Raw genomic sequence first — 12,104 nt, forward strand, 5'->3', positions numbered from 1 at the left:
TTAAATAACGTCCAGTGGTTCACCCCTGAGACATGATGATGTACAGGGCACTCTCTCCAAGACAATGCACAGCAAACGTCTCCCAGCAGTTCAAAGGAGTCGCTCTCTCCAAACATTATCATATAATTTGGGCCAGCCGTCAGCTTGTAAATAAGTGATGTAGAAGCCTATTGTGTGATGGGGCACAGGTTGGAGACAGGCGTCTTTGCTCTGCCGGCATGAGCCGTTGGAGACAAAGGCAGGAGACAGAGCGTCTAACCTTTGATTCTTCTGAGGACTCAGCCGCCTTGTGTCAGGGCAGGACGCATCGGCCACAATCATGCCCCCAATGTGGGGACGTCAAGAACAATAGAATCACTCTCCCACAGTCAGGCTCAACAACCCACCCCGACTGCAATTGGATTAGTGAGTGTCCAACCATCACATGTTAGCCAAATTGACATAAAAGTGAAATTTGAGAACAATAAGACCCACTAGCTTTGAAATGGCATGGCATCTCTGCAGCTTCTGTTACTGGAAACTGAGAATTTTTTCAAAGGGTGATTAATTCCACTATTCGTCTTTCTTTGATGAAGCGCAAATCATTCAAAGCTGGTGAGATGCCAGATAATAAATCAAATATTCTTTTATTTGGGGAAAACAGAGCATCAGAAAGATTCCTCTGCTTTTATCTTCTTTATAGCTAAAAATTGATTTGAACACATTAAAGGCCACCAGGATAAATATCAGGATTTGAATTTAAATCCTAATTCATATTAAAACCATAGTAGAAATTTACTGTTAACAATCCCCTTAAAGTAGATAGTTATTACATGTATTTTATAAGAAGGCAAAAACAAATTTGCTTTAAGGGACTAATTAAAATCATCAGCTTCATATTAATGTAAAGAGGTTAATTAAAGGCAGTTTACATTTTTGATCGTTGGTGTTGTGACAAATTCACGTAGTGCCCTAATTTAGGCAAATACACAAAGTGTGTGTCTTGTGATCTGCTTGAATGTATTACTGGAAGCAATTCATGTTTTTATTTTTCTCTCCAAAATGTATATAATATGAAAGCAATAAATATTACAAGTAAATAAACTTTACGTTTTAGATTGTTTTTACTATTTTCTCAATAAAAAAACTTATACAATCTAATGTACATTATGAAAAGTTGTACAGCTTTTTGTTGTTTAAAATAAGAACTCAATTTATTTTTAATATGTAGATATAAATATATATATATATTTTGTCAAAATATATGATCATATTGTCAAAGAAACAAAAAAAAAAAAAAAGTGAGACAAACATACACCTCAACATAAAAGTTATAAATAAGGGTCCAAGTGAACATTTTTGGGAGTAAAGACCTTCTGATTTGCTTTAGCGTCCATGTTGCTTTTTTCAAGTCGCCAGTCCAAGTCCAAGTTCTAGTTAGTTTGTGTGTGTGTGTGTGTTAGCGGCAGCCGCAGCCCTCCACTACCATTTCCTGGTAGTTTTTTAGGACCACCTTGTCATGTTCGTCTAGGTAGAGCATGGAGATGGCGCTGAGCTCTGTTGGCACACAGCAGGCCTTGGGAATGTTGTTGTTCACAGAATTCACCAGTGTCTGAACAATGGCATGGTTGGTTGAGTTTAGATGATCTGCCAGAGGAAAGGGGCATTCCCCGTGGCAGTAATAAGCCTGGTAACCAGGGGGCGCCACTATCCAGTCATTCCAGCCTACATCGCTGAAGTCCACGTACAGTGCGTGGCGCCTGCAGTTGCGGTTACGTTTACGGCCCCGTTGCTTGGGGCTGCGCTTGGTCCGGCGGGTCAGCGGGTGACCCTTCCCGTCATGGCCAAAGGTTACCAGGAGGGGGCGTAGCTGCTCCCAGTCCTCGCCAGGCTCCTGGTGTAGTGAACGGCTGATGCGGACGTGTCGGCCCTGGTGGCTCGGTGTCTGGTTGAGGTGCAGGACCTCCACAGCCAGCCCGTAATTTGGGAGGCGCTCACGAGTCCAGCGCAGCACGGCAGGGCTGACATCGAAGCTCTCCCAGCGTGATGTGTTGTGGTGGACGAGCCGTGTATCCAAGAGCTGTGTGATGAGCTGCCCGGGCCGTGGGGGCTTCAACACCTCATACACGTTTATCCGGTGAAGCCCCTGCTCATCTGAGAGGGTATCAGCGATGGCTTCATCAATCTGATGACGGTAGAGCCTAAGTTCGGCCGAAGAGAGCAGCTCGTCCTCTGGGATGCTGCTGAGGTTGAACAGGAAGCGAAGGGGCACGGTCTCTCCATCGTCATGCACCCTCTCCATGTGCTCTGAAAATGAGCAAGAGGAGAAATATGGGATGTTTGCTCAAGTGCATAATTCCATAATGTTCAGCGTGCTAACGTCAACTACTATAATGTGCAGAAAGTAAACTCAAGTTTGCTTCTTATAAATTAAAAAAATATTCAGATGTTGAAGTTTCGGCGAAGACGCCATATCACTATATTTTCTTCCCTCCAAAGTTCTGACAGTATCAGCAGCTAAAACTATGAAAAGAAGTTTGAGCTGTGCGAACCTCACACTTTCACACTTAAATTGACACAAAAGAATGTACATGCACACTTTCCAAGGCCTCTAGGGTATTCTGCAATATAAATATACATCGTCCATGCTTCCTTATCTATCTATACGGATTATCCAGTCCTTCTCTCAATGCCTTTCTCTGAGCACTTTGCTGAAACACGCATTACAAGGAGGGTGGTGATTAACGTACCACAGCTACAGTATAAACACAGTGGAGGCTCCCTGTTCCACGCTCAGTCTGCAGATTTCTGGCAAGATCACCATTGTTGGGGAAAGGAATGTTGTGTCTACTATTTTCCTGCTCAATCCACCCCTGTTATTTCACACCCAGGCCCTAATCTTACCCAGGTGGTTCTCATTATTAAAACCTGCTGTGTTTTTGATTAGCTCTGCAGTTTGTTCACTTAAGACATTTATCATTTTCATCATGAATAATCATTAAGGAGTCAAGCAATACAGTAGAATCTCATTTATCTGAAGCCCAAGGGAAAGGGGGCTTTGTGGGGGAATGCAGTGTATTCAAATCGCAACAAATCTCAACCAAAGCTTATTAAAAATTTAAAATGTGCATGAACACACCTTCACATCTGCTGTCTGGACTGTAGTTTAATTAGCAAATTCGTTTGAAATGACTGAAAAAAAGGAGTATGTCACCTGTTACACCCAACAAATAAAAAAACACATCTTTCATGCTGAGTTCAAGATGAATAGCTACACGGTTTACCTTTCCTGTAAACATGTCTCCTCACCTAACTGTCCATCTGCTGCAGACTGCAATACCTCACCATGTTTTGCACAGATCAGTCAACTGAATCACACTATCGCACAATGGTGCTTCCATGAAAGCAAGCACTCCCTCTCAAAAGACCTCAAAGCATATTATTAACATAGTTTAGCAAAGGAGAATGAGGGTAAATGCCTGTAGAGAGCAGTAGAAACCCACACACACACACACACACACACACACACACACACACACACACACACACACACACACACGCATGCATGCACATACACATTGCATCACAGGCTGAAGTTCCTTCTCCAGCGGCGGTGCTCTTTCTTCCGCACTAGTCTTGGTACGTTGCCGTGTTAGTGTGTGTTGGCGTGTGTTACCACTAGCAGTGTGTTTGACAAGCCCCATTAAGGCTGACTCATCCCTCCTTCCTCACTCCTCCCCCTAAGGGCGGACATGTTCTGTAGCCCTAAAGCTCCCCGGTTTTCTTAGTTCACTACACTACAAGGTCACTCGCAAGTTCTCATACGTCAGTTCAGAGTCTCTCTGAGTCCGATCTAGAAGACGGTTTTCAAGAATCTTGCCCAACATGTTTCAGTCTGGCTTTCCAACCTCAACTTACATTTAACAGATCAGTCAACCTGGAGTTTCTCCGAGCCTAATTGAAACCTCTGCAGCTGTCGCTAAAACTAAGCAGATCCAAGTCACAATAAACAGAAACCCTTCTAACGTTCCAGTCTTTCTATCACATCAGCTTCTGAGACTGTTTTTCCATCTCTCCAGAGAGCTGCAGTGTCTACTCTCAGCACCCACATTGTTGGCAGTAGGGGCTTTATTTAGAAGGCTGCAGAGTAGCATTAAAGATAATTGCACGTTGAGGAAGGTCCTTCTAAAAGAGCCCTCCATATAAACTGGAGACATAAGAGAGGAGCACACTCCAATTCCAGGCCAAGACCGAGCTTTTTTAAGCCATGTTCTGCTGGGTGGGGTGAGAAGTGCAAGTCAGTAATATGAAGGTATGCTTTTCCTTCAGCTGCTAACCAAACACGCAGAGTTTTGTCAAATGAGGCTCTTGAGAGCTTGTCTAGCAGAATTTCTTTGCCCCTCTTTAGACAGTGTTTGGTGACCACATCCTTAGATTCCTTGGTTATGGTGAGATGGGTGGAGCTGCCTTACAATCATGTTTCAAGGGATGTAGGAAATGTTTCTTTTTTCTGAAAACTTAGCAGTCCTCAACCAGGCTAATGAAATATAATACTACCAAAATTATAACCGTCTGGCAACAGTGACCTTGATTATGGTGTAATGTTTCTGTACTGACATGATGCATTTGTCATCTCTCTCCCTTATTTTGTCCCTTTTTTTTTTGCCATATGATGCCAGTATTCTCCATTTTTTTTCATACCTTCATGGTGGAAGCCCCTCACAGTGTTGGCCCGGCTGGCTGACCTCTCTGGGTACTCAAAGGCAATGTCATGCCCTCCAGCCTCCTCAGCCTCCCCCGACTGTAGCCGATAGAGGTCCAGCAGGTAGCGAGGCACGGTGGTGGAGCGGCTGGGCCGCGGCCGCCTCTTGAGGCCGAACATGTGCAGCAGCGTGGCCTCGAAGTCCCGCAGCAGTTCATGGCTCTGAGCGGCCGAACGACCCTGCAGGCCCGGTACTTTCTTTTTCCCTTCTTCAGGTATCAGACTAGCATGGTTGCTCTCTCCCAGCAGGACTTGGCATATTAAAATGACCATCAGCATTCGATTACCAGGAATCATGATGTCTCTGGGGGGAGCAGCAGATGGCACAGGGAGATAAAAGATTAGGAGAGAACTGGAAAGAGCTGAGGGGAAGAAAACAAAACAGAAAGACAAGGAAAGGAGAGAAATGCCTCCATTTTAACTGACAAAAAAGATTTGTTTTTGCTTTTTCATCCATGTCTTCGCCAAAACATCCTCTTCACCATCTTCTCTAACTGTTCCCAGTGAGGGCAGCTCTAATTGGTTTTAATAGTCCGGTCTCCCTTGTTTACAGTTAAGCAGTCCCTGATCAGATAGACCACTTGCAGTTTATCTTTGGCAACATCCTCCAAAGGTAAACAGCTGGCTCAAGAACCCAACTTTTTTGAATGGAATCTGAGGCCCATTTCTCCTCACTCTCTCCCTTCCCCCTCGTCTCCTCCCTTCTCCACTATGATTAGACAAATAAAAGAGGCAGCCCTGGGGTCAGAGCAAATTCTTAACTTGATAAGGAGCCACGGTCCCTCGCAGTCTGCTCCAACAAGCCATGGGGCAAACCCAAGACTACGTGCCACATATTTAACTGAAAAAGTCTTTTCCTCATACAAATACATTGTCCAACACCCCACAGGCACTTTCAGTTCAAGTCTGGTTAAATGCCAGATAAATCAGTAGACTCAGTGGACAGCGAGGGACAGAGAAAAATGTGAGATGCGGTAATGTGTCACATGGCACAAATTGAAATGGCATGGTCCACTTACTTACCGACAGAAAATAAAGCATGGGAAAACAGTCCATGTTTGTTGGGAGCAGGCAATGGACACGTTTCTCCAGGAAATGTTAGGTGGTGTTGGGCGGCTGCAGGAGAACGTTGGAGTGACCCTGTTCCTGAAAGATAAAGATAAAAACACAGCAAAATTATAAACTGAATGCAACGATAAACACTTCAGGCTGCTACCTGGTGTTTACCTGAAGAGTAGTAGAGAGAATGTGTGTACATCTGTTGCCTCTTTTAAACAGAAATCCTGATATATTGCTGTTAAGAAGACCCCTAATTATGCTGGCTTCGCTTGTTTACGCTGAACTAAACAAAAGCCGGCATAATGCTGCCCCAGTGTGTGATTTCAGATAGCATGCAGGCGCTCCAGAATCCGAAGCGTGATGTGTAACACAACCGCGTGGGCGTCCATCCCACCATGCCGGCTCTCCCTTTTACACAGACATCAGTCCAGCTCTGTGACTCCCTCCACTGCCGACTTATTGCCAGAACAATAATACCCACCCCATTCTGTGCTCATACCTTTTAGAAAGAAAAGCAAGACACAACATTCCCACCTTAAGTAGGCTATATAAAAGGTGCTTGTGACAATGTGTGTGTTTGTTTGTGTAAGTGGGTAAAAGAGAGACCCAGTGTCTCTTTAAGGCTTATCATTTGTGCTCACGGGCTAAGCTAGCTATTTACTGTAGCTGGAATTTAAGGAGGTATGTGCCACACCACAGAGAGCAGATCCCTAATGCCTTAGACTCACCTAAGAAAGAAAACACACCTCATTAAATAATACCAACTTTTTCAGAAGCTAAGCAGAATCTTTCATTGAGAAAAAAAAGTTAGATAACTGCCAGATTCATCTGAAAAAAAAAAAGTCTGAAACTACCCCCTCATGTTCACACACAGACCAAAGAGCTGATAACACCACTTTGATCAGGAGTGGTAAAATCTATATCCAAAACAAGGGGGCTGCTAGCTTTGAGAAACCGTCTCCAAGTGAACTCACTCACCCTTTATCCCTCAAAACAAATGAGATCAGCTATTTAAGACAAGGAATTAAATAAAACCATCTCAAAAGGGCCTCATCTCTTGGTAACGCTCCCCCACTTGAGGGATCAAACAGGTTGTAGTGACGCTGATGACAGGCCTTCAGCACTGGAGTATGTATGGTGTTTTGCTGGGTATATTTAGCTGTTGAACTTAATGAAACCACGCCATCAAGGACATTTTCTTGGTGCATGCACCAGAAGATGACTTTAATTAAAATATGAGTGTTTTAGGAACACCATCTCCAAATAAAGTCTCAAAAATAACTCCTTAAAAATAAAAAAAGATTATTCACAACTTTAAGAGCCTTCTTTCCCTCAGTCAGGTTTAACAAGTGCAGTAGTGTGGCTCTAATGATTCAGTTCTTTTACACATCATTTAAACGTGTTAAATGCTGCTGACTCACACTAATAAAATTACTGAATTTTTGACTGAGTGACCACAACAACAACAGCACCATGGAGCAGACATTTAAACTCTGGAGCGACGTAGGTCTTTGGTCATCATTTGGAGCCTGTTCTGCTGGAGAGCACCCAAGCATTACTACCCAGTGAGGATGCACATTAACAGGAACACTGTGTGTGTGTGTGTATGTGTTTTATACACAGTTTGTGTGTGCGTGAGCATGTCTGGCTTCGTATCTTTGCGATTATCTCGGCCCCTGCATGGCTCACTGTACATGCAATCAAGGATCTTTTTCCTAACAGCATTAGACTTTGACCTCCGATTGACCCCCCCCCCCTACCCCCTTTCTCGGTCATGACACCAGATCCAGTGTGCACAAAGAAAGGGTGATGTGCAGTGTGTGTATGAGCTAAATGGTGTGCATGCGTGAGTGTGCGTGTCCGTACGCGTGCATGAGTGTGTGCCACCGCTTGCATGTTCGTGAGAACTGTGGCAAAAAGAGAGGAGGGTTCAGAACATGATCAGCTCTATTACCCAAGGGGTGGGGGGATAACGTGTGTGTGTGTGAGTGTGTGTGTGCACATCTCTGACAACAAACGTTCATTGTACAGAGAGGGCCTCTCCCATGATTACAGGGATTCATAGTACTCAAAAACACTGACCATACAGAACATCTTGTAACTGTAACCAGCCACTGACAAAGCTGCAGGCTAAAACAGACAGACACTCAAAGTGGTGCGATGATGATGAAAGAAGATGTAAGGCAGACAGGGAGTGACTTTCAACTCTGGAAAAAGTCATCACGTCCATGTTTGCTGGCCTGGTTTCACCAGTTAATGACAAAAAATAGCAGAACAGGCTTTTACGCCAAACTCTGTTCATGTTTTTTTCAGTGACTTTCCACCTCATTTATCAGCAGTGTGGACTTTATTTACTTCTCTTCTTACCTCTTGATCAAACAGCGAGCGCAAGACAGACTTCCAGGATTATACAATGTTTTAAGAAGTTTCACACTCTGAAGACATTTGAGCTGTGCGACAGACGGAGAAACATTTTGCAACAACAAATGCAGACCAGGGAGCAATTAGGCCGGAGCAGTCAACTGCCCTTGGCTTTGCTCAGTCCCCCTTGGCTTCTCTCCCTCCCTGACCAGAGATAATGTGATCAGACTATGCACATGGCTCTTCAGATGTGTTTCCTGAGGAATTTGACAGTGATGGTGGGAGGGAAGATGGGATGGAGGGAGGGAGGGAGGAGGACAACAGGTTACCACGGGAACAGCCAAATCTAGGCCCTGATTTTATCATTTTATACGCCAGGAATCCATTTATTTATAGTCATGGGAATTGTGTTTTGTAACCAGCTGCTATATTTCATGTTGGGTATCTTTTTATAGTCATAGCTAATACAGCTTTAGATTGTATACAGGTCATTATGATGCAGTGTATTTCTAATTCTGATGGCTACTCCAAACAATGGCCTCTAGCTGTGAGGAAAAACAACATAAGTTAAACACTGTCCTTTTTGACAAAGGAATTTTAATGGTTTGCTAACCTTCCTGCTAACAACTGGGTTGTAACTAAAGCTGCAGGGAGTTTAAATAATAACTAAGGCTTCACTAAGATTCAGTGAGCCCAACAAAATGCAATATCCTCATTTCTGTTGAAAGAAATAAAACAGAGACCTACGATGTCTGTTGAATAGCGGTTTGGGATTTTATTTGCTCCCAGTGAGCAATTCAACAGTAAGAACATTCACAGTCAGTGAGATCACTGAGACCAGGTTAATGGTTTTGTTTAGCTGTAGTATTTTATGAACGAAAACAATTCCGAAATAAATAGCGAGCTGCATGACTTAGTTGATTTCGCTGCCTTTAAGGAGGAACTTAAAGACGACGCAAAAATTGTACTTTGTCGGAGTCAGATGCTCTCAGCTGATTTGCACAACAGGTTGAAGAGTGTGAAAAAAGAGAAATGTAAAACCCGAAAACCCAAAATATCAGGTAGCATCAGCGACAGAAAGCCAAAACACCTGGGCCAACATTTTCCTTAGGCTGCAACGGAAACTGACGCTCTTTGCCAGACGCATGTGACTTTCAGAAAAAAAAAAAAAGAAAATGTGTCATTATGTAAATATAAAATACTTTTGCATTCAAAGTTTGGCGAGTCTGCTTCGCTGCGCGATGGCGGAGAAATCTGAGATGAAAAGTAAAGGTGTGTGCCAAGGACGCCATGCGCCCGCAGGCCGCAAAATGTTTTCTCTGCTGCTGCACGACTGGATTAAATGACACAATTTCACTTTATAATCGTTTGTTAAAAACAGGTGTAGACCTGTGAAACATGTGAGTCCTTGTTTTACATTGTCCTACTACAATTATACACGGGATTCAAATCCACCGTGACTCTATGCCACTGTAATGTGTTGGCACTGAATGTTTTTGCAGACTTTGTCAGATCTGGGCAGAAATGTGTAGTTTTAAAAATGGCTCAATAACATGAATTATTGTTGGCCTATATGGGAAATGGAATTTAGTAATAATATTAAGCTAAAGAAGTAAACAATGTATTTTCCCATCCCGGCTAAAAATTCTGTGCTCTGTCATTTCCATCTTTTACATTACGCATACCGGGATGACACGAAGCAGATGCAGGTGTTTAATCAGGCAAAATCTCTGCCAAACTTCGGGGGAGAAAGTTACAAATCTGAATAATGTAAATATTCTACTTGTATCGTGGGGGAGAAGCGCAGGGAAACTGAAAGCTCTGTTTGGAAATGACCTCACTATCGTGGTTTGTCACTGCTCAACTCTCCGGCACAAAAGGTTTTAACCTGTTACGAGCACCGCCAGGATCTCAGCGCATTTCTTCCCAAAATACACTTTTATTTCAGTTTATCTCAGTTCCTCTGTCAGTAAGGAAGACTGTAAGATTATTGTGGGCTTGAATGCGTCTCCGTTTCTACGGGGAATGCCGCACAGTTCTCAGTGAAGTCGTTTAAACGCGCACAAACACACAAAGTCCAAAACTAAAAGTCACAAACTATCAGCGGGATTCCCCATGTGTTATTCAACAGGTTCGGTGTCAAAAAGCTCCGGTTCGGAATCTCTGTTATGTGTGAATGTGTCAGAAGATGAGCGCTTACCATCAGTAGAGGTACAGGTATCCTCGAATGAAGTGAATAGGAAAGGGAAGACGTAAGGCAGTCCAGGCGTAAAGCCGAAAAACGCAGAAATGAGCCTTAAAGGAGAAGCTGGGTGCCTTTTTGGCTCATTAATCCTTTAGCGACACTTCTAAACGAACAGGAGGAGACTGGGTCGGAGCGAAGGCCGGCGCTCGGGCTCTGCAGCGGGGTTTCCTATCCGTCTCCAGTACAGTTCTTGAGGGCAGGCGGTGCGCAGGACGGGAAAACTTTCCAAATGATCCAGCATCTATGGCCCCTTGCAGTTTTTATCCCTCCCTGCCTCCTCCTCCCTCCCCGACCCCCACCTCCCTCATCTGTCTCAAACACCTTGGATAACCCCCCTTCTCTCCTCCTCCACTTAAAATAAAGAGCTCATTGCGCGCTGCATTTTCTTTTTCATTATGTGAAACTTTGCATTTCAATGCCGGGATCCAGACAGTAGCCTAAACTACTTGTTGCAAGGTAGTATCGTGGTCCTCTAAATAAAAAAAGACCGGTGTAACTGCACATGTAAACAATCAGCCTAAAGAGAATTTGAGTGGCAGTTATTGGCCACAGGGGTAATCTAAATGTAAGAAGCCTAAGTTAAAGATTTATTTTTCAGATGAACAATCAAATCAGACGAATAAAGATGTCAAATATCGGATGAAAATAATGTTCCCTGTGCGGTTATGCGCTTGCTTTTTTTCCCCTTGACCTGATGTTAATCACATCCACTGACAACTCTCTCAGTCATTAGTCTCTGCTACGCATTAGCCCTGAAGTAAAGCCCACGTAAACTTTAGGGGTGAGGGAGCAAATCATAAACTGATTATTTTTAAGAAAAAAATATTTTATTTTGCTTCTTTTCCCCGTAAACTACATTTATTCTGAGACCTTAAGTTAATGTTAATGGGATATTTAATAGTTCGTCACTGATACAGAGAGACAGTTCTTTGTCCTTTACACCTCGACAGCTTCTTTTTTAATTAAACTTATATGATTATAGTTATATTTAGAGGGTCCTGGCCAAATACTCTTGATAAACAGCAGAGTCATGTAGATACAGATTAGGTGCATATTAAATATTAGTCAGTTTTCCTTGGGTACCTTATTTGAAAAGGTTTTTGTTTTTTGTTTTTTTTTAATCAGATGTACTCTTCTATGCAGCTGTAATAAAGTTATTATATAATAACGTCTTTAAAAAAATGTAATGATTGTATTTGATATAATCCCACAGATATTTACTTGCTCCATTTGTCAATAGTTTAACCAGAGCTGGGAACAGGCAACACACTTGACTTGCTGTTGTTTGAAGTAAGCAGCTTTTTGTTGTCTTTATGTGCAGTATAGGGCAAACCTTGTCAAGCTTCCAGGTTCTTTTCCATGCTCACAAGGACCAATACTGTGGACACAATACTGAGATGGATTAACTATCTGATTGACTGCATATCTCAGTAATGTGTCATTGTCATAGCCCTGGGATTTACCCTCAGGTAATGATTGAAAAGTCAGCAGATTTTGGCCCAGACTTTCCCACACATTTTATGCACAGTGAGAGTGCACCAAAAGAAAATAAAGCACACAGTCACCCTGGGTTGAAACTTGTCCAGAAAGTTTAATTTCCAAAGTAAAGTGAATTTAATCCAAACCTCTACTGCCAAAATAAGGGTTGTAGGTCTGAGACACTGCTATTTGCAGCTTCAGCACAGAGATAAATTGTCC

At 43.0% G+C, this 12,104-nt stretch overlaps 1 protein-coding gene across 1 annotated transcript; it reads right to left on the bottom strand.

The window, feature by feature from the left end:
- Positions 1 to 1,010: 1,010 nt before the first annotated feature.
- Positions 1,011 to 10,622, bottom strand: bmp4 (bone morphogenetic protein 4). Its single transcript, XM_041061280.1, has 4 exons — positions 10,362 to 10,622; positions 5,765 to 5,887; positions 4,681 to 5,045; positions 1,011 to 2,286 (listed from the first exon to the last, which is right to left on the bottom strand). The coding sequence occupies exons 3-4, from the start codon at positions 5,036 to 5,038 to the stop codon at positions 1,439 to 1,441; spliced, it is 1,206 nt and encodes a 401-aa protein (XP_040917214.1). The 5' UTR covers positions 5,039 to 5,045; positions 5,765 to 5,887; positions 10,362 to 10,622; the 3' UTR covers positions 1,011 to 1,438.
- Between the last annotated feature and the right edge of the window lie 1,482 nt (positions 10,623 to 12,104).

This window comes from Toxotes jaculatrix, chromosome 17 (assembly GCF_017976425.1).
Source record: "Toxotes jaculatrix isolate fToxJac2 chromosome 17, fToxJac2.pri, whole genome shotgun sequence".
Taxonomy (NCBI): Eukaryota; Metazoa; Chordata; class Actinopteri; family Toxotidae; genus Toxotes; species Toxotes jaculatrix.

Coding starts and splice junctions, on each gene's coding strand:
- bmp4 (XM_041061280.1), bottom strand. CDS start 5,038: ATGATTCCTGGTAATCGAATGCTGATGGTCATTTTAATATGCCAAGTC. Junction 2,287..4,680: donor GAGGGGCTTCCACCATGAAG/GTATGAAAAAAA, acceptor GCTCATTTTCAG/AGCACATGGAGAGGGTGCAT.